Source organism: Chaetodon auriga, chromosome 11, assembly GCF_051107435.1.
Source record: "Chaetodon auriga isolate fChaAug3 chromosome 11, fChaAug3.hap1, whole genome shotgun sequence".
Taxonomy (NCBI): domain Eukaryota; kingdom Metazoa; phylum Chordata; class Actinopteri; order Chaetodontiformes; family Chaetodontidae; genus Chaetodon; species Chaetodon auriga.
The window spans coordinates 6,832,511-6,851,562 of NC_135084.1; the positions used below are offsets into that span (position 1 = coordinate 6,832,511).

At 40.9% G+C, this 19,052-nt stretch overlaps 1 protein-coding gene across 1 annotated transcript in view; it reads right to left on the reverse strand.

Annotated features, from left to right (window-relative positions):
- Positions 1–384: 384 nt before the first annotated feature.
- The window catches only part of cfap46 (cilia and flagella associated protein 46), a 59,572-nt gene continuing 40,904 nt past the window's right edge, over positions 385–19,052 (reverse strand). The window contains exons 42-59 of the mRNA XM_076743202.1: positions 18,344–18,466; positions 16,953–17,138; positions 16,472–16,645; positions 15,535–15,632; positions 15,099–15,172; positions 14,296–14,474; positions 13,923–14,029; positions 13,582–13,667; positions 12,839–12,994; positions 8,546–8,625; positions 8,081–8,141; positions 7,971–7,998; positions 7,477–7,590; positions 7,213–7,325; positions 3,484–3,565; positions 3,207–3,343; positions 2,959–3,057; positions 385–2,700 (exon numbers count right to left, since the gene is read on the reverse strand). Of these exons, the coding sequence (XP_076599317.1) occupies positions 2,588–2,700; positions 2,959–3,057; positions 3,207–3,343; positions 3,484–3,565; positions 7,213–7,325; positions 7,477–7,590; positions 7,971–7,998; positions 8,081–8,141; positions 8,546–8,625; positions 12,839–12,994; positions 13,582–13,667; positions 13,923–14,029; positions 14,296–14,474; positions 15,099–15,172; positions 15,535–15,632; positions 16,472–16,645; positions 16,953–17,138; positions 18,344–18,466 (2,010 nt within the window). The 3' untranslated portion in view covers positions 385–2,587. The remainder of the gene's footprint in view (positions 2,701–2,958; positions 3,058–3,206; positions 3,344–3,483; positions 3,566–7,212; positions 7,326–7,476; positions 7,591–7,970; positions 7,999–8,080; positions 8,142–8,545; positions 8,626–12,838; positions 12,995–13,581; positions 13,668–13,922; positions 14,030–14,295; positions 14,475–15,098; positions 15,173–15,534; positions 15,633–16,471; positions 16,646–16,952; positions 17,139–18,343; positions 18,467–19,052) is intronic.

Sequence of the window (19,052 nt, forward strand, 5' to 3'; positions counted from 1 at the left end):
CTGCAAGATGCAGGTGAAGTATTTTGTGAATCCTCTGCATGTCATCACTCACAGATTAATGCAGAGTCACGTTTTTCCGGACACTGAGCACAACAACGGTCTCATTACATATCAATGCCTCAATCTCCTGCTTCTATGTTAATATTTTCCCAAGTGATACTCCATCCAGAATCACATCATCATCGCGATGCTTTCTGATGATGGGGTTTATCCTAAAGACACAGCAGTATAATCTCTTGGGCCTCTACTGCATCCAGTGCGTGATAAGTCTGCAGCACAGCGGAGAGCTCTCAGTGACCTACTTGAATACATACAGTGCATACAAAGGTCATACGACAGGCTGCAGAAGGACATCCTCTGGCTGTGGTTCTCCTTCCCCGTGCTTAAAACAGACACAACTATGTGTCGTTGAGAACATGAACGTCAATCCTTTGGTAAGAATGTGTTGAAAATAGTGTTGTGTAGTAGCAGTAGTGTGCTCTACATGCCACTGATTTAATCATTCACCAGGCCATCATTCATCTACAGTACACCAATCAATACGCACATTCATGAAACCATTAGATTATTATTTTGATGAACTCACTGATTAATGGCAGAGGGGCATTCACTGATTCGGCTAAAAATCTACTTTGATGATGAGAAAGCAAGCTAAATTTTATAGTTAGAGCAATGTCATCGTTTGAAAAACCAAATCCAGCCCACAGTATATACTGTAAATACCTCTACACATACACTGTTTAAGCATGGATGGCTTCTTCAAGTTGAGATCCAACCAGACGTGAGTTGAATTTTGGGCGCACAACAGTGACTGAGAGAGACATCTGTTGGCTGCCCACAGGGCTGAAAAGCCAAGTTGTCCCTGGGTGAAGACAACAAGCTGCTGAGACATACAGTGAGCAGCAGTTATTCATCAGAAGACGGGAAACAAGAACAGTGGTATGCAGCAGCTTGCTCTGAATGTCATCAATTAAAGAACAAGCTGTCCAGGCATCAGGGATGCAGACATGAGCTGAGACCATAATTTCTTAAATGTTATTTGATAATCAGCAATTACAAAGGGTACAGTTGTCCGCATGTATGAGCACCGCTGCAGCACTGCTGGAGGAGATGCTCATCATCAGTGTCTAATTGGGAACATGGGGCAACATCTCAATTCAGCTGTATGCATCTGAATGTTGCTAAGGACAGGACGTCTGAGACTGGCTGAGTCCATACAAATCTAAGGTAACAAAATCTGCCTTCCAGCACCTCCAAAGCTCACTAATCACCACTTTATATCTTATTTAATTCATACAAAAACCAAAGCCTTGCGGTCTTATGTACCAGACTCTTTCTCTCTTTGGTTTTAGTATGGATTAAGCAGACAAGACATAATGTGTTGATTAGTGAGCTTTAGAGGTGCTCGTAGGCAGATCTTGTTACCTAAGAACAGATGCAGGCTAGTTGTTTTCCAGTTTCCTGTCTTTATGATACGCTAAGCTAACCTAGCTTTATGACTTCACTGTGGTATCTATCTCCTCATTGAACTCACTTCTTCACTTCAAAGCATTGAAATGGCCCCCACTTTCTCTTTTAATCTAAGTTTGAATTAATTACCATAAATAGGACAGAATTCAAAACCTCACACAGTTCTTACAGTAAGAACATTTTTATGAAATTAACATTCATGCGGTACAACAACGGAAATAAGGATTACGCTTTCACTGCAATGTTGGATAAAAGTGTTCTCTAAATTAAAATTAGCAAACACAATTGCAATTTGGGTCAATGAAAGAGAGGTCTGGTGGGGGGGTCTACCTGACCCAGTTTGACACAGCATGCTTCAACAATAGGTGCATCCTCAACTGTGGGGTCAACATTTGAAATTTCTCGGGTTCAAAGTTGGCTTCATGTGACGAGACAACAGAACCGTAGCAAATACCATCAACAAGAGGCTATATCTGGACAGACTACTATGAAAGCTACAATTAACAAGGTGAGGCAAGGAGTGAATTTACACAAGAAAACAAAGCAATAACAGAACTTTAGTTAGAGCTTCAAGCTGAAGCTGCATCACTGCCATCGTTTTCTAGCCCAGTTCTTTCGTTGTAGGATTCCACCCTCTCTGTTCTGTAACAGCGGGGCTGCTGGTCAACACTTCATTCAGCCTGAAATAATTTCTCACATTCCATTTGGTAAAGTGTGATAGTAACACAGTTCACACTATAAACACAATATATTGAGTGCTATCTGCGAGGCAGAGGTATAACTTGTGAGCATAATGTTAGCAGTAACATTGTTATTTTTAATATTTCAAGACACATACAGGGTGAATCTCTGCAAGCTCCCCTCTCCCAGAGATTTAGTCTTATCCTGTGGAGCCAAGCATGTTGCATACTGTATCTTAATGTCTGCTGTATACAGTAAAAACAATATTAAAAACGTATGAAAGTATGAAATCAGTAGTTGGGTAGTCAGGTGCAGTAATTGAAAACAGAAGTAAGGAAACAAGGATCATCTCTGGTGAAATGTTTAACCACATGCACGCCTGTAATCATCTTGAGCTGTGAAGTGTAAGTGAGAAATATTGAGGATATACAGTATATTATGTGAGAATTAAGTTAGGGAGTCCATAAAGAATGCAGGTGAAGGCTGATGGTGTGAGAGTCGCTTTGTGGTGAACATCATCTCCCTTTGAGACACTGAGGAGCACTTGATCTGCAGAGGGAAACCAGACACAGACGTAATTCTATTTGAGGGTTATATTAAAATCCAGCTTAGTTGGATTCATAATTTGAATGATTCTGATTGATGTTTGTTTTTTTCCTCTTTGCAAAGAAGCCTCATTTACAGAAAAAGAGAGGTGTGGGTGTCTGTGATGCACCCATAAAAAAACACATGGACTTGATGTATTTACAGTCAATACAAATGCAAATATGAGGTAAAATGAGGTAGCGGGTAGGATGAAAGAGGTACCATATGATCCTGTTGCCTTGTGACGTGGTTTCTCTGAACGGTCCCCTCTCCTTAAGGCCTGAATGGTCTGACCGCTGGTCTGTCTGAGCCTCAGTAGATCTGCAACATGTGGAGACAGTGTGAGTGATATCACCCACAGGAAAAAAAGTAAATGTTATAAGAGGCTAAATTATAATGTATTAGGCTATCAGTAAGTATTGAAAAATATACCAAAGCATTATTGTTTTTAACATATGTCCAACACCTACTATCTAGAACATTGGCCATATTGTGTGTGCTCTGTCGCGGGCTGCTGTGCCACTGGTTGAGGACAATACAGCCGACACCAGCTAAACTCAACAGCAGAGCGGTCTCCAGGGGTTTCTCCAGGGAACGCCGTCCTGCACTAGATGGGAAAGGACAGAAACAGTGACATTATAAGAGACGGAGGGAGGGGAAGCCCTGTTTCTATTACCAACCAAGAAGCTGAAATACTGCCAATGTCAGTGAGTCACAACTTCATTCAGTAAAGCTATTTTTGTCTACCTTTTGTGCATGTCGAAGTCTGACTGGCGGAGAACACTGGCATTGTTCTGAACCAGGTCGAAAAGCAGAGCCATGCGGCACTCTGAGGACAGCAAACATCATCATCATTGACAACAGAAAAAATAAAGCTCTTCAACTAAAAGTCAACCATTCGCTAAGAGCTGTATATATACATAAAAGTCCTGACAAACAACATACACAACACACAGAATGAGGTGCCTTAGTGAAAAAATAAACACTGCTTGCACCTGTGCCTCTGGCTTTTTCATATACATTTCCAAATGAAGCACAAACAGCACAGCCTTGTATACGTCCATCATGTTCTGCCATAAACGTGAGCTGCTCTCCGATATCTGTCACCTGAACGTTATGTTTTACAGGAGGTAAAGGCCAGTGTGTGCTGGGGAAGAACGACGAGTGAAAGAGAGAACCATGGCGTGAAAGGAAGAGGTACAGAATGTTGTTGAAAAATGGGGCTGAAAAAATATCAAAGGTGCTTTCAATAAGGATGATGATTCTATTTCTGCATTTACGACAGTGTCAAAGCCCAGTCCTGCATCACCTCAAGCCTAACCTTTGTTCCACAATGTATTTTTTGTTGTATTCTTTGAAGATAATTTCCCAGGAGGTCTATTTCAAAGATTCATTGTGTTGTAGCTGATGTATCCGAGCAATTGTATTATTTTTGTTTGTTAAAATGACAAGGTACTAGTATTACATATTAAGTATTAACACTATTAGATACTGATTTAGCTTAAAATATGGACATTACACCCAATTCATTTTTGGTCACTCAAGAAGAAAAATGAAAGCCCTCCACTAAAAAATACATTATGAAGCAGAGTCGTGCGAAACAATGAGGCTAAAGGTGAAACTATCTAAAAACTTGCTATGAAAAGCAAAATATATATAAAAAAAAAAAAAAAACAGTTATGAGAATTTTATATAGGTACTGTACTGGACGTGTGTTGCTATTAGTTCCACACAATATTCTGTACGCCCAAGCCATTTTCCTGAGAAACTTTACATTTGAAAGTGATCTAAATATATGTTAATGTTTAAAGCTGCAGTATGTAACTGGTTTAAATATTTTTTGCACCGTGCCCGACACAAAACAACCACAGCCAGAGGAGCATCTGTGTCTGACATCTGTCAATCATCAATATAACCAGAAAGCTAATATGGTGATTGTTACAGTAACACTCTGCAGCGCGTACGGTATGTTAGCGACTGTGATGTAGCAGCTGGGCAGAGTTAGCTTTTTCCGATGCTAAGGCTAACGTTACTGGTTGTCAGGGCAGCCATGCAGACGCTGCAGGGAGGAGGGGCTTGGAGGCAGGGCATGAGTGCAGCGGAGAGCGAGGGGGAGTGACGTGGAGCTTGTGTTGGTTCAAATGTTCAGGCTAAGTTTCTGTTCAGGATTGTTTCAAAAAAAGTGGATCTGGGGAATTAAGTGTCAGCTTGCTGGGAAAGAATAACAGTAAATGAATTGGTTCAGGGCATACTTTTTAAGTAACATACTTTTTCATCTTTAAGCTTCTGGAGAAGGTATCAACTATTTTCGAGTCAAAAGGCTCAAGTCTAAGTGAAGCCATGAGTCACTGGTGTTAAAGTCCAAGCTGAGTTGCAAGTTTTTATTGATTCTGTCAAGTCTGAAGTCTGGTATGAAGTTAAATGATTGAATTTATCATGAGTATAAGTGGGAACCTTTAGCCTTTTCTGCCACTTCTGGTTGTAGTCATTTTCAATAATTTCCTGGAATCACTTTCAGGCAGAAGAAAGAAGTGCTACACTTTGCAGGTAGAAAAATATATAGAGTTTGCAACTCTATAAACTAAAACATGATGTTTTGGCCCTTTTAGCCTTCACAGATCAGATGACGCTCAGTGGACTTTACTGAAAGAGAAGAAGCAAACGGATGGAAAACACTTCACGTCATGCCACAGGGCCAAACAGGTAGAAACACTGCTACTTCAACACAGTCTATCTATAGAGAAAAAAAACAGCCTTTTACTGTATCAGCTCTTGGGCTAGACCTGTAGGTGTGAGAATACTGCTGCTTATGTCTGACACCAGGTGTGCGCCATCAAGGTCGTCTACCATCTTCTCTATTGGACAGGCAGTGCCTTACAGCTATTACGGTGACAATCGTGTCTGTGTCTGAAGCAGGACACTGCTGCCCCCTTATGATATGCAGCTGCCTGGGGCCAGAACGGCAGTCCGCTCTGATGTGAGTCTCAGTCATCCAGTCACTGTCACAGCAGCGTTACAGTCATCCAGCTTTGTCCTTCAAGGACCCATGGTGACAAGTAATATTATTACACAAACAGGATAAAGACACAGTGGTAAAGTAACACGATTCCCAGATATGAGTACAGATGGGGCAGCATGTACCGCATGACACCCTTTTTTTTCGGATAAAAACAAAGCTGCCATCACCTAATCATATCCAGGCAGCCAATTAGGTAGAAACGATCTGGTGTGTTGTGAAGTAACAGCTGCAATTCAGACCTCAGTGTCAGTCACACTATAGTTAGCAGCACTAACGGCAGGCTAGCGGGTGGCACATATGTCTGGCCTGGAGCAATGCATAAGACCAACCTGACACTCTGCCAATCACAGTGGATAAAGTTCACCCATCCTCAGAAAATCTTTGTTTGCTGGTGACAGAGGGGAAAGGCATCATGAAGATGAAGCCATGCATGTTTTGTGGAATAGCTTAGAAGGTGTGAAGAGCTGAAATGTTTGGGGCTGACGGACAGAAACGGCTCTGTCTAATGACTGAAAAGAGGGGGACAGGTTTGGAGTCTTCTTGTGTTCTGATTGTAATTGAATTACAATGGCCAGGATGATTCAAATGATTTAGTGAATATGTCTGAAAATGCTTATCTTGTCAATCATTAGGTTTGATTGAAAGGCAGTGAAATTCATTTCTCAGTTCTCTCAGTGAAGTTGTGGAAGTGTTGTAGCAGTGATCCAGTAGTAAAACCTCATTGGTTTCTCACTGCAGAACAGGGATATTTCTATATATAACCACTGAGGGAATGAAAGATTGATGTGTTTGAAGAGATTAAGCCTATTGCTCCATTTACTGCTTACATAATCCGCAAACAGCGCTGCTCCAGATTTCAATCATTCATTCATTCATTACAGTATTTATTTCACATGCGTTACACGCAAGATGCTGTGTGATTTCATGAAATCTGGTACATTAGTAGGACGACAGGTGCTCAAGATATGAGATGACACAAACTGACGTTCGTATCAATCGTTTGGACTTTTTGGAGAGGGCCTTCGTGCAGTGTTAGTGGTAATGGAGTCACAGGAGTAAGCCTGAGCAAAACCAAGTGAAGTATTAACAACCCCAATTGACATTTTATTTGCTGACAATAAACAGACAATAGACTGGTGTAATTAACAGTAAACACAGGTTAGTGTTTGACATTAAGTACGTACTTTGTGTGTTGCTGGTGTTTGTTTGTTCAGTTGTGAATGAAACGGCTCCTTGAAGTGAACGAGAGCCGAGCCGTGAGAACCGGCTCTCTTAAAAGAGCCGGAATTCCCATCACTAATATACAGCAGTATTCATACTGATATGATCAGCATGCTGTCAATTTTTAATGCTGACCTCTAACATTTTAAAAACAACACTCAATCATTGAAGTAAAAAAGCTCTTGGGTCCTATGTAAAGCTGTGGAGGGAAAATGCGGTGTATGGGTATACAGTACCAGACAGATTGAGGGCTGCCAGTTTGCCAGGTGGAATGTTTGCCATGAAGCGCTCCATCCCCAGGTAAATGAATGCACTGCATCTGCACAGCAGCTGCTCCATCTCAGACAGGCTGGGTGCATATTTGGGGCAGGGTTAGCAGTGTAGAAATGAGCAGGTGTGTTGCAATGTCACAAACACAGTTGGTTCTCAATGTGCTCAGTTCAAAGACCAAACAAAGACAAGCTGCACTGCATTGTTTTGCTCTACTTAAAAGATCTAACCTGGCCGTTTGTTTGCTGCCCATGAGGCCCTCCCACAGATGGGTAAAATGCTGGCTGTAGGTTTCCAAAATCTCCTTCATCCTCATGCTCAGACTGGTCCCATCTATGCCACACCGACAACAACACAGAAAGATTATGAAACTTTCCACTTGCTGAAGTTGAGATGCTAACTGGGAGCTGCAATCTGACTCGTACAAAAGTAGAGGTTTTGTAAAATAGTATAATGCAAAAGGTAGAAGGATACAAAAAGTCTGCAGAGAACATTAATCCCAAACGCACCCCCAGCACTCCTATGCTTGAGTCCAAAACACACCACCCATACAGAACATAAAATAAAAGCAGCTACAGCTGCACAGCACTCTAACTGATCATTAACATGTATTTTTTTCTGCCCCAGTGCAGGACATTTCCACTCCAATAGACAATTATTTTAATTATACAAATGCGTATTCTCCTCAAAAACTGACTGAATACGTGACATTGACTCACCAAAGTTGCCTTCATTGTGAGGGTCAACAATATCTGGGTAGGTATGTTAAGAATAATGATCAATGAGAAAGAGTGCAGTCAAACAAAAACGATCTTAACAAGCAGAAAAAGATACACTTGAAGTTTCGTGTGTCCACTGGGAAGGTGTTCGAGGGCAACACACGATTCACAGGTACCTGGGTGAATAAACTGAAGTTATTACAGCTTAAACCAGGGACAGCTCAAACATAAAGTGTATATATGTACACGCACATGCAAATACTGTCGAGCACACATACATGTGTAAATGCCAGCTGCAAGAGAGAATATGAGCGTGGAATTTAAGACAGAGGAGGCAGAGCAAAGGACACGGAAGCAAAAGGGAACAGGCGGGTGGAAAAAAATAGAAGTGGTGCATGACAGAAGATAAATGATCAGAACCTAGAAATAGGATCTTTATGAAAACACATTATGTAATTGATTGAAAAAGCACACTTAAAAGGGAGGCGAGAGGAACTTAAATTATTGCCAGTGCTGACAGCAGGTAAAAGTAATACTGCTGTCTGTATCTGGCAGGCCCAGATTAATTTACTGAACTCACCACTTTGATGGCTTGGCTTTGATCTCCCTTCCCCTTAGTTCCTTTGCCACCTTTGGTCTCCTTCTTGTTGTCACTTTCAACTGCCATAAACAGGAAGCAGAATTAATACACACACTTGTCTGCAGGGTAGATTACACAGCATTTGGACTGGGGGGGGGGGGGGGGGGGGGACACACACGGTATCTGCAAAGTCAATGACATTTATTGATGACTGAAATTTAAGAACTGTTGTAAAAGTTTCCTCATGGCTGCAACATCTACTATCTCCTGCAAATGACTGTAATGACTATTGATTAAGCATTAGCCATGGCAGATTCATTTGGTTCAAACCTGTTTCTTTAAAAAAAAAACAAAAAAAACAAAACTGATTTAGTTGACGCTTAATTGCAGCCACACTGAAGCTGTAAATTCATTATTGGGATTTTTTAAATTCTACGTCACGCCAGTGCCAGAGCTATAGCCCATCTGTTGATGTGAAATGCTGCAGGATAAACCTCCACAGTCCATGCCAGCACGTACTTGTGTGTCACAAAGCAGCAGATCCAAACTTCCACTTGTCAAACACTTTATGTCAAGAAAACTAATGACTGAATTCCTACAAAGTTTGCTGTTGAAATTCACTGTACACAGAGGATGAATCAATGAGATTTCCTCACCCTCTGATCTCTTTAGTGCAATGCTTTGCTTCAAACTTACATACAGTAGGATCAGTAAGGTTCAGCTGTTGATCAAGGTAACTTGCTACCAGTAACGTGCTGCCACAAAGTAACGCTTTACTTTATTCCCCTACTTTTGGCGACTTGAAAATATAATTCGTTACTTTTTGAAATTAATAACACAACTAAAATTACTGAAATTTAAATGGGCTCACTATTCTTTACTTTTGTCTTTGGTGAAAATAGCGGACAACTGCAGGATCGTGGCTGAAAGCAGCCCGACCTCCTGATGACACGAGGCAGTTCAGGCAATGTGAGCTTGTCGTTGTAGTGACTTTCCCTGGTAACTTTACTTTTATACTCAATTGTTTTTGAGAGAAATAACTCTTGATTGTAACTAATGACTAATTTTCAGTAACTTGCCACCAGCGACTACCTCTAACGACAAGCCCTGGCAAATTTTTTCATAAACCTTTTCATTTCACAAACAATATAATAACAGAACTGCTCTGCTTTCTGTCTGAAGCTTTAGTTTATGGTTGATTAACGTGAAGCGTTAGATTTTTGGGTCTGACATGCTGAACCGCTGTACTGCAGTATGCATAGAGCACAGGCCAATGTGTACTTGGCATGTTGTCAAGATTGGGAAATTTAAAACCCTACACATAAAGTATTTCACCATCACATTTCATATGAGTCATCAGGCTGCACTTCTTAAGGATGAGTTAGCCTCACTGGTCACATAGCAGCAGTACTTTCTTACCAGTACAGCTAAGTAAGGCACCTCAGTTTACAGTGTCTCCTGCTGATCATGTGGCTAAAACTACTAGTTTTTCAAATTTGCCCAAATTAACGCTGACATGTAATGTAATGTAATGTACAGCGTGCATCACTGTGCTTTTTCACGAGAGGACAGGTCAGCAAATGTAAAATCTCTCATGATTTCTGTGTAATTTTTGTCACAATTTATTGGTCAAAACTCAACAACTCTCAGAGGGTCACACACACAAACCTGAGGCAGTAAGAACAGACATTCAAACAAAGGCAAACATTTGCCACCTGAAGGCAGTCTTTTTATAGTTTGTGCTAATTTGCCTCGTGCATACATGCAAAACACTGCACAGAATAACAAATAGCCCTTTCAAAAGTGGTTTCAGGCACTCTATCTTCTTGACACAATGGTAAACTGTAGATGTCAAAATTATGGTAATGATGGTCCACAAAGAAAGTAAAAAAAAGAGAAAAGCACTACTTCTGGTCTCATCATCACCCATGTATTTAATCCAGGCATCGCAAGCTGCGTTAGGAAACACATGCTCTTGTAGTTGCTTGACTGTGGTATATGCAAGTGTCAAGTGACACACACACACACACACACACACACACACACACACACACACTGGTTTAACAGTAACCTTTGAACATTCATTAAAGTTATGCAAATGATTCAACCTTTAAAAAGGTAAAAATGTCTGCAGCATCAGATTCAGTGCTCTATCTACCCCCTTCTCATTCCTTTACAAAATATTAATGTGCAGAATTCCCCGAGGAATGAAGCCTCAATGCCAAAAAACAACTGGATTTTTCTCTTTTTTTAACACTCATAGTACTAGTTCAAAATAAACTCCTGAGAGAGTGGATAATATTAATTAAAATAAAGCTCATCCTTTTGTTCTCCCATGTGAAAATATTTCTTATGTGTTTCCTGCTCCAACAGAACACTGTTCACTATAGTTTACGGTTAGCAATTATTGTAATTTACAGTCGCAAATTTGAGAGAAAAATGGGCAGAAAATGCAATAAGCTGCAGAACTGTGATACTGGCCTGACCAGAGTAGTGAAGTACAGCTTTGTAACTGTAGTGGCTAATTTATGTGTGACCAAAAATAGGTCATGTTATTTTACACTGAGTTAAAAAATACTTTGGCTGAAATTACACCAAAGGACAGATATTCTGACCAGAGTGTTGCTGTTTAATGTAATCTGATTAGAGTAAGATGATAGTAACTTCAACTAAACACCAGATGATGCTATAGTTGAGGCATTCACTGTAGGACTAAACACATTTTCTTGCTTCATTGTGAATTATGGACGATTATGTAGGCAAAACGTCAAAAACATCAGCCATTATTGGGTCTCACTGACTACAGTTTAAGCTTGCTTCTTATCTTAACTTCAACTCTTTCCTGACAAGATCTGTATCCACATCAGGATTTTAGCAGGACTAACTGAATCTACAGCATCTCAAAAAGCAGGGAGTGTGATACTTTTCAGCTGCAGCCACACTTTTGTTACCCATGGACAAGCAAATCTACGGCCATGACTCTAAATGACTCCAGCAGGAACAGCTAAACGGACACAGTTAATGGACATCCACTTTAGCCAAGCAGGCTGTGGCGTTCACGGATGTCCGCATGAACTTCTGCATGCCAGCAGGATGTGAGATGACCTTTCTCTTCTGAACAAATTGCATTTCTATGGATGGCTGCCTGCAATCAAAAGTGCAAGTCTTTGTTTACTAAAATACGATGACAAATTACCTGAGGCAAACATCCACTTATACTGTAAAATAAAAAATGTTTCATGGATACAAGACAGTTATATGCATAGTATACTGCATTGTGTTATATTTCTTATCAAGAAACATTTTGTTTCTCATGGTAGCCTTGACTCTGGGAGGAGGCACATAACAAACCATTCTTCATTTTTTTTTTTGGCCCATTCACAGAACTTCTTCCATAATAAGTCTTATCTTGTTGTTTCTTTGCTGTTCTTGACTTTACCTGTCAATGCATAGTCACATTATCTCTCATGTAAATATAAAGTGAGAACCCACTTTTGAAGACTGTCTGAGAATTGTATTCATTGCAACTTAATATTTCAGATGATACCAACTAAATCAAAATGAGCAAGTGAGTGACAAAACACTGAGCAGACTGTATGTCTCACATTAGACGACAAGAGGCTTTTAAGAAAATAACAAAGGAATGAGGGTGAAATTATCATAGGTCTTGGATAATCATTTTTGGGCAGTTAAAAAAGTATTTGTACTGTAACAATTTAAAGAGGGCTGTTGTTTAATTAGGGCAGTAATAACAGGCTGGATGAACGCTGAGCAGGAATTCTCCTCATGGTTTTAGACACGTCTGAAATGGTGCGTCCGCCAGCCAGCCAAGTCATTTGCACTTCCATATTCTGACAAGTTTCCAATAATACATGTGTTATGTAAAGTACTGCATTAGTCACGCCTTTGGTTTACACTAACAACTAAATTTCACCGACTTAATGTGTTGTATTTCAGTGTTCATATGCATGCATATGTGTGTCTCTGTGCACCTCTGCACTATGAAATGTCAAATTAAACAGACAAGTGAAACATTGTTGATGATGTTTTCTAACAAGCACCCAATTTGCGACCTTACAGTCCCTGGCATTTTCTGTGGTTAGCTGACATTTAGTTTTCTTGAGGAAAAACATGTCACTTCAGCGTGGGCTAAATTTTATGAATAAAACAAGATCAGCAGACTTAGACGAACTGCTGCATGTAAAACTTGCATGTTCATGGGAATGGTTAGGAATCCCTGGGCAGCGCTTGCACACGTCTCTTAAAATTTGTCTGCATGTGTGTCTCTGGCACCTTTCTCTGGTTCTTCTCTGTTCAAGCGACTGTGGAGAAGCTGCAGTGAGAAGTCTCGTGACACACTCAGGCCCTCCTCCTGCAGGATAGACAAGGCTTCCAACGGCAACTCCAGCAACTTTCTGTCCGCCAGCAACACCACATACTCCCCTGGATCTGCTGCTGATTTAACTAATGCACACACACACACACACAAACACACACACACACAGAGTCATGTTTCCATCACTTTTGGGGACATTACACACACTTACATTAACTTCCTGGAGACTCACCCGAACAATAACCATAACCACTATTTAATCTTAACCCCAGTCTTCAACCTAACATTTAATGATTTATATTATGGGGAATTGCATTTTGTCCCCATGCGGAAGACCAGTCATCACAATGTGAGTGTGTAAACAGATTTATTTCCCCTCAATGTGAATAACACACATCCACACACACGCGTGTGCAAGCATCTTCTCATATATTGTCTATTCGTAGTACTATAATCTTCACTGGTCCTGTAAACGTACTGAATGCTTGGTTTGTGCTTGCAAATGAAAGTGTATCACATTAAGAGCAACATCACAGGCCTGAGGGGGGAGAGATGCAGCCTACCTGAATAGAAATCTGCTGATTGGGTGCCAATACTCAGGAATCTCAGCAGATGTTAGAATAGTGGCTCAGATGATACACTGTAAAGATAACCACGAGGCCCTGAGGGTGTCACAGATACAAGCAAGCTCACACCCGACATGCTTTACCTTTAGCTGAGCTCCCTTTCTCTTCTTTATCTTTGGTTTTGGTTATTTCAGGGACTGCTGATGATGCATCCCAGCGCCTGAGGGAGGTAAGGACAGGTGAGGATCAGTAGGGCTACACTATCTTACATAAGACAGAACTAGATAGAGTCAGATGTGACAGACTGTAAGAAATACAGACATGCAGTAATTGCTTTGTGTAACAGACAGAGGAACAAACCTGACCAACAGAGATTTACAGACAAACCAGCTGCACTACTTTGTTTTAAACACAAACGTGAAAAGCCTTTGTGGCGTACAAACTGGGGAATCTGATGACATACACAGTACTTCACCTCAAGCAAGAGAAATCAAATTCTATGAGAAGTGGATTTAAGTAGTCTTCCATATCTTGCACAATTTCTCTGAAGCGAGGTGTTAGAATTTCTTCTGCAGCACTTTGCTGTAAAGGGGAACAAGAAAAAAGAGAAGGGAGTTTCAGTAGCTGTAATGCAGTATTTATTGTTTCAGACCCCTGTTTACGTTCATACACTCATCTATTGCAGCAACACCGTGTTTGGATGTAACACTCAGCTGCCCCAAGTCTCCCCAGTAAGCGAGAAGAGACATGAGATGATAATAATTGCAGTGGAGTGTGTATATTTATGAGGTTTGCAGTGGATAGTGTTAATAGAGTGAGAAAGGTGCAGAGGTTTCAACAAGACATACCCAGGGAAAAACTTGATGCTCCTCAGAGGCCTCCAGCCTGCCCTCAACTCCATGCCAACAGGCTTCCTTGAGGAGGGCATGTCTAGTCTCCTGGCCAAAAGCCCAAATTTGCTCCCTTAGTGCCAGCAGAGCCTGCGGGCAGACCGGAACCTTGGCCACCCTAGAGCACGCCAGGGTGCCTGCAACAACAGAACTGTCACACAATCAGACATGCATACTCACAGACACATACAGGCCTTGTAATTGGTCCCTGTGAGTACCTCCACCCCCTCCTCCCCCTGTTCCTTTTGAAAGATCTCCCTCTCTCTTCTTCTGTCTCATCTTGTTTACTCCCCGACCGCCTTCTCTGTTTCATGAATTTGACCTCATTCTCAGGCAATGAGCTTGGGGTCCTTATTTCCACAATACCTACAACTTCTTACGTCAGTCTAGTCCTAGGGAAGGTCATGTGAGCAGCTAATACAGTATGCTAATACCCTGTGATGACTAATGAAAGCTGGTGTTCCATGCCAGGTCAGTAGCTCAGAGATCAAAGGGAAATTCAGGTGATTTGTTCTACACTTAGTCGTCTTTTCCTCTCTCGTTGTCTTCATTAAAACAGAGCTTCTCATCTGCCTTGCAGATAAATGTTGCATGGGAATATTAAATTCATTTGGCCCCATTTAAATGCTGACAACACTGCCACTTGAAGCACCGTATGTGTGATGAGGACCATATTCCCCAGGGCTATGGCTCATACAGCTAAGATATCTGACATCTCTTTTCATTGTGAACACTAGTTTAAGAATGTGTAATCGGTTAACCTGTAACTTGCGCAGTCTTTGCCTTTTGATGTGCAGCTTTGGTCATCTCATAGAAGGCCCCATAAAGTTCTGACCTAAAACCAGAACAAACAAACAAACAAACACTCACAAAAATACATTTTATCCTTTACCCGTTCGTCTTATGCACTGTTTCACAACCTTATTTCTAATATCTTAAATTCCAAGTGACATGGATGTATTGAATGTACAGATATGGTACTTTCAACCATCAGCCCTCTGGTGGCAGGTGAAGCATACAGCAGGCTCCTTCTGCTCCAGATATAACTGTAGCCTAAATCTACAATGACTTGTGAGACCTGCAGACATTTACTCATGTACCATTATACTGTCAAGAGGCAGATAAGGACAGAATTTACAGCATGGCAAAGGATGGGAAATAGTGATGGGAAACAGAAAAGGGTAAAACAGAAATTACCCATCTTCAGAGTGTTGAAGCAGCAGGATCTTCATGTTGGGCGGAAGTTCTGCAAGGATGTTTAGGTGGCTGGGATAGATGGTCAGGTGGCCAAAAGCCTGCAAACCAGAAAGTTGTTTCAAGATCACACATTTAACAGTATATTGTAGAAATATAAAGTGCTTTTGAAATAGCTTTTCTGAGTCGAATTTTAGAGTGCATTTACAGTCGGATGTCCCACCAGTATTTTTACAGATTTCAAGAGATCTTGTTATTTCAACTCCACATAGTGTTACCGGTAAGGTATATGCAGAGTAGCCAGGTTTGCTTTTTTTGTTTTCTGCAAAAAGTGAGTTATTATGAGTGAGACATGGGGATACCAGATGATCTGACAACCAGCTGTACTACTCACTGTTGGCTAGCTGCAGCACTGGATATACAGTAGCACTAGCAATTGAAGGGTGATGAATGAATGATATTTCAGACACTGAAGAATTAAAAACAGTTTCTCTCAATATAACCAGCATCAATCAACTTTTTTTAGGATGGTTTAAATACCCTAGGTTCATGTTTGAGCATTGCTGAGTTCTGTCATGCAGCACCATTTCATCAGCACACAGCTGCTTCAAACAGAGTTTGAGATTACCTTCAGGTTATTGTGCGTTTATTGTCTCGTCACATTTATTGTGAAAATCTGTCAAATCTTAATTATTATTCTTAAAATCTTAATTAGTCTATTCTATATAGTCTCAGATTTATATTAGTAAAATAAAATGGAAAATATATGTTTTTGAAATCAGAAAAAAAAGTCCTGTTTTAGGCAACTTATATAAGCAAACCCATACTGACTGAAGTAAACATTCTGAAGAGTCAAGGTATTTCTGTGTGTGTGGGTGCACACGTGTGGGCATATGAAGGAGAAAAAGAGTAATAGAGCAGGTACACACACCTTACATACCTTGGAGAGGCTACTGAGGGTGTCCTCCACTCCTTTCAGCATGCTGCTGGGTCTCTCCTCCTGAGAGATGAGCAGTTTCCTGTGTAGGTTGAGCAGAGCGGAGAGCTGGGACGTAGTGGTGGAAGTACAGGCAGAACTTAGGACCTCAGTCACCGTAGAGATGGTGCAGCAGCTCTGGGAACAAAACCAAAGTTGGGTGAAGGAGCTGTTGGTAATGGCAAGTGGGGTGAGTCATATACTGCAAGGGACTATGTTGTGCATAGAGCAGCCGGCATGCTATCCTACATGCAGTAGTTTCAGTGGCAGCATATGGTGGAACGTTATAAAGTGAACATGGGCTTAACAGTGATGAGACTGAAGGTGAAAGTGAAACCCCGATGATTAGCATGTAATTTGTATAACGTATCACTGAATACTGAAGACAATGCCTTCACCCCCAGGCTCTGTAGTAGAAATGCACAGATGATTTTATAATCAATACCTGAAAGAGGGCAAGATATTGACCTGCCAACGCAGGGTCAGACTGGCCATGACACTCCAGCATGTTGAGAGCAGCATCAGCCACGATGGAGTAGGGCAGCTTGTGTTGGAGACTCAGGTTGATTGCCTCAGCCAGTGCTTTGCTGGCCTGTGCCAACAGCTGCTGGGCTCTGCGCCTCTTCTGCTGCTAAAGAGACACGACACACAAAGTACAGCAGATTAACATCCCTGTACATCATAAGAGACAATACAAGTACTGTAATTCTGCATAATCAATCAATCAATCAATCAAATGTACATTACACAAACAGCCATGTTACATACACTGTGTATATAAATTGCAACATATGGGGAGTACACTCATTACTTACAGCTTTCTTAAATTAAAAAAATTAATTATCTTGTAACATTTCTTTAGACTAAACATTTATTAAATCGACCAGGTAGGTGTGTTTTCAGTTTAGTTTGTCTGTCTGTTTGTCAGCAGGATTACAGAAAAACTACAGGCCTGATTTAAATGAAGTTTGGTGGAAGGGTGTAGCACAGGCCAAGGAAGAATCCATGAAATTTTGGAGTGGATCCAAATCACTTGGCAGATACACACATTGCCAAGATGGAGAGGAATAAATGCCATAAATTTTAAAATTCAGTGTACGGTAGTAAAATTCAGTAATGACAAAACAGCCAATTGCAGGAATACGATGACATGGACATGCAGGTACCAGTGGGGGGCAGCCAACATGATGTAGATACTCAGACTTCATACAGAGAGCAGTCATTATAGGACAGTTGTTTCATGGGAGAACAGGCACAACTGTAACATTTCACAATTAACAGTGCTTTTGTTTTCAGACCAAGCTGTGACTATGGAAATGTGGGTAATAATATTCTTTTACATTTCTACGTAAGGATGGGAAGCTCTGTGCTGTTTAAAACAAGGCTGTTAAAAGAAGTCTGGCGACAATATTTTCAAGTCCTCCAGTGGCAAAATAAAATAATAGATGAACTGATTAAAGCTGTCTGTGATGGCATTTATCTCATTTTGAAATGTTTCAAGCAGCATCTAGATATTAGACATAATAAATCTTGTATCATTATATAGTAGTTAATCTCAGGCACCCCAGTGAAAACTCAACCTTACAACATTATCAATTTAATCTTGCTTAATATTCCAAAATGTTGCTACATAAATTATACATTGGCCCCATTTTATTCTGCACCAAGTTTGATGTAGACAGTAGCTCTCTCTGCACTGACTTCGACATGAGGACTATGCAGAGCGCCCAGAGATTTACCTCTGGGGGATTTGAGATGTGATGTGAACTTCTGTATAAAGACCTAAGATTTGAGATGAGTCAGAAGTGATGGGGTCACTTGTCAGGAGGTATGTACCTGCAGATCAGCACATTTGGCAGAGGTTACCCTTGGCTCTCTTCTGCTTGATCCTCTGTCTTTCTCTTTCTCTGAATCCTCCTCCTCCACAGAAACAGCTTTAGGGTCAGACCAGGCCTCCTTCTGCACGGTTAGTTCAAGATCACAGAACAGTGATTGTGATTATTTTAAATCCTCTCCTGATCACGAACCATGAAAACCTAAGCTTTTCTGTCTTAAATTATGTAAGCAGACATCCATCTCTCTAATCCTTATAAGCTTTTCACCCTGTCTAGCAACCTTTTCCAGGTTATTGCCTATTGGTGTGTATGTGTGACCCACAAGTATAATTAAGTAAGAGTGTGTTCAAAACTTAAATTATTTCTTTCTAGCATGTTGGTTGTATAGTTGCAGAATATCTGAAGGCATAAACAGTCTGGAGTTTTGGTTTTACTTTTAAGGCATCATCAGGGGCAGGTAGAGAAGTCAGGAAACAGCAGTAAATAAATAGAAGAAAAAAAGATTTTGGACACAGCCCTGACTCTCCCTGGCTCTGTAGATGGGAAACAAACAAACTGGCTCGGACTGGGCCACACAACACTATTCCATCAAAAAGTGGCGTTTGCGCCTGTGCACTGGATAAATGGAAGGGGAGGGGAGATGGTTGGAGCGAGAGGGACAAGAAATCTGGTATGCTAACGTGTAATCGCATTGAGAAGAAGGAGACCTT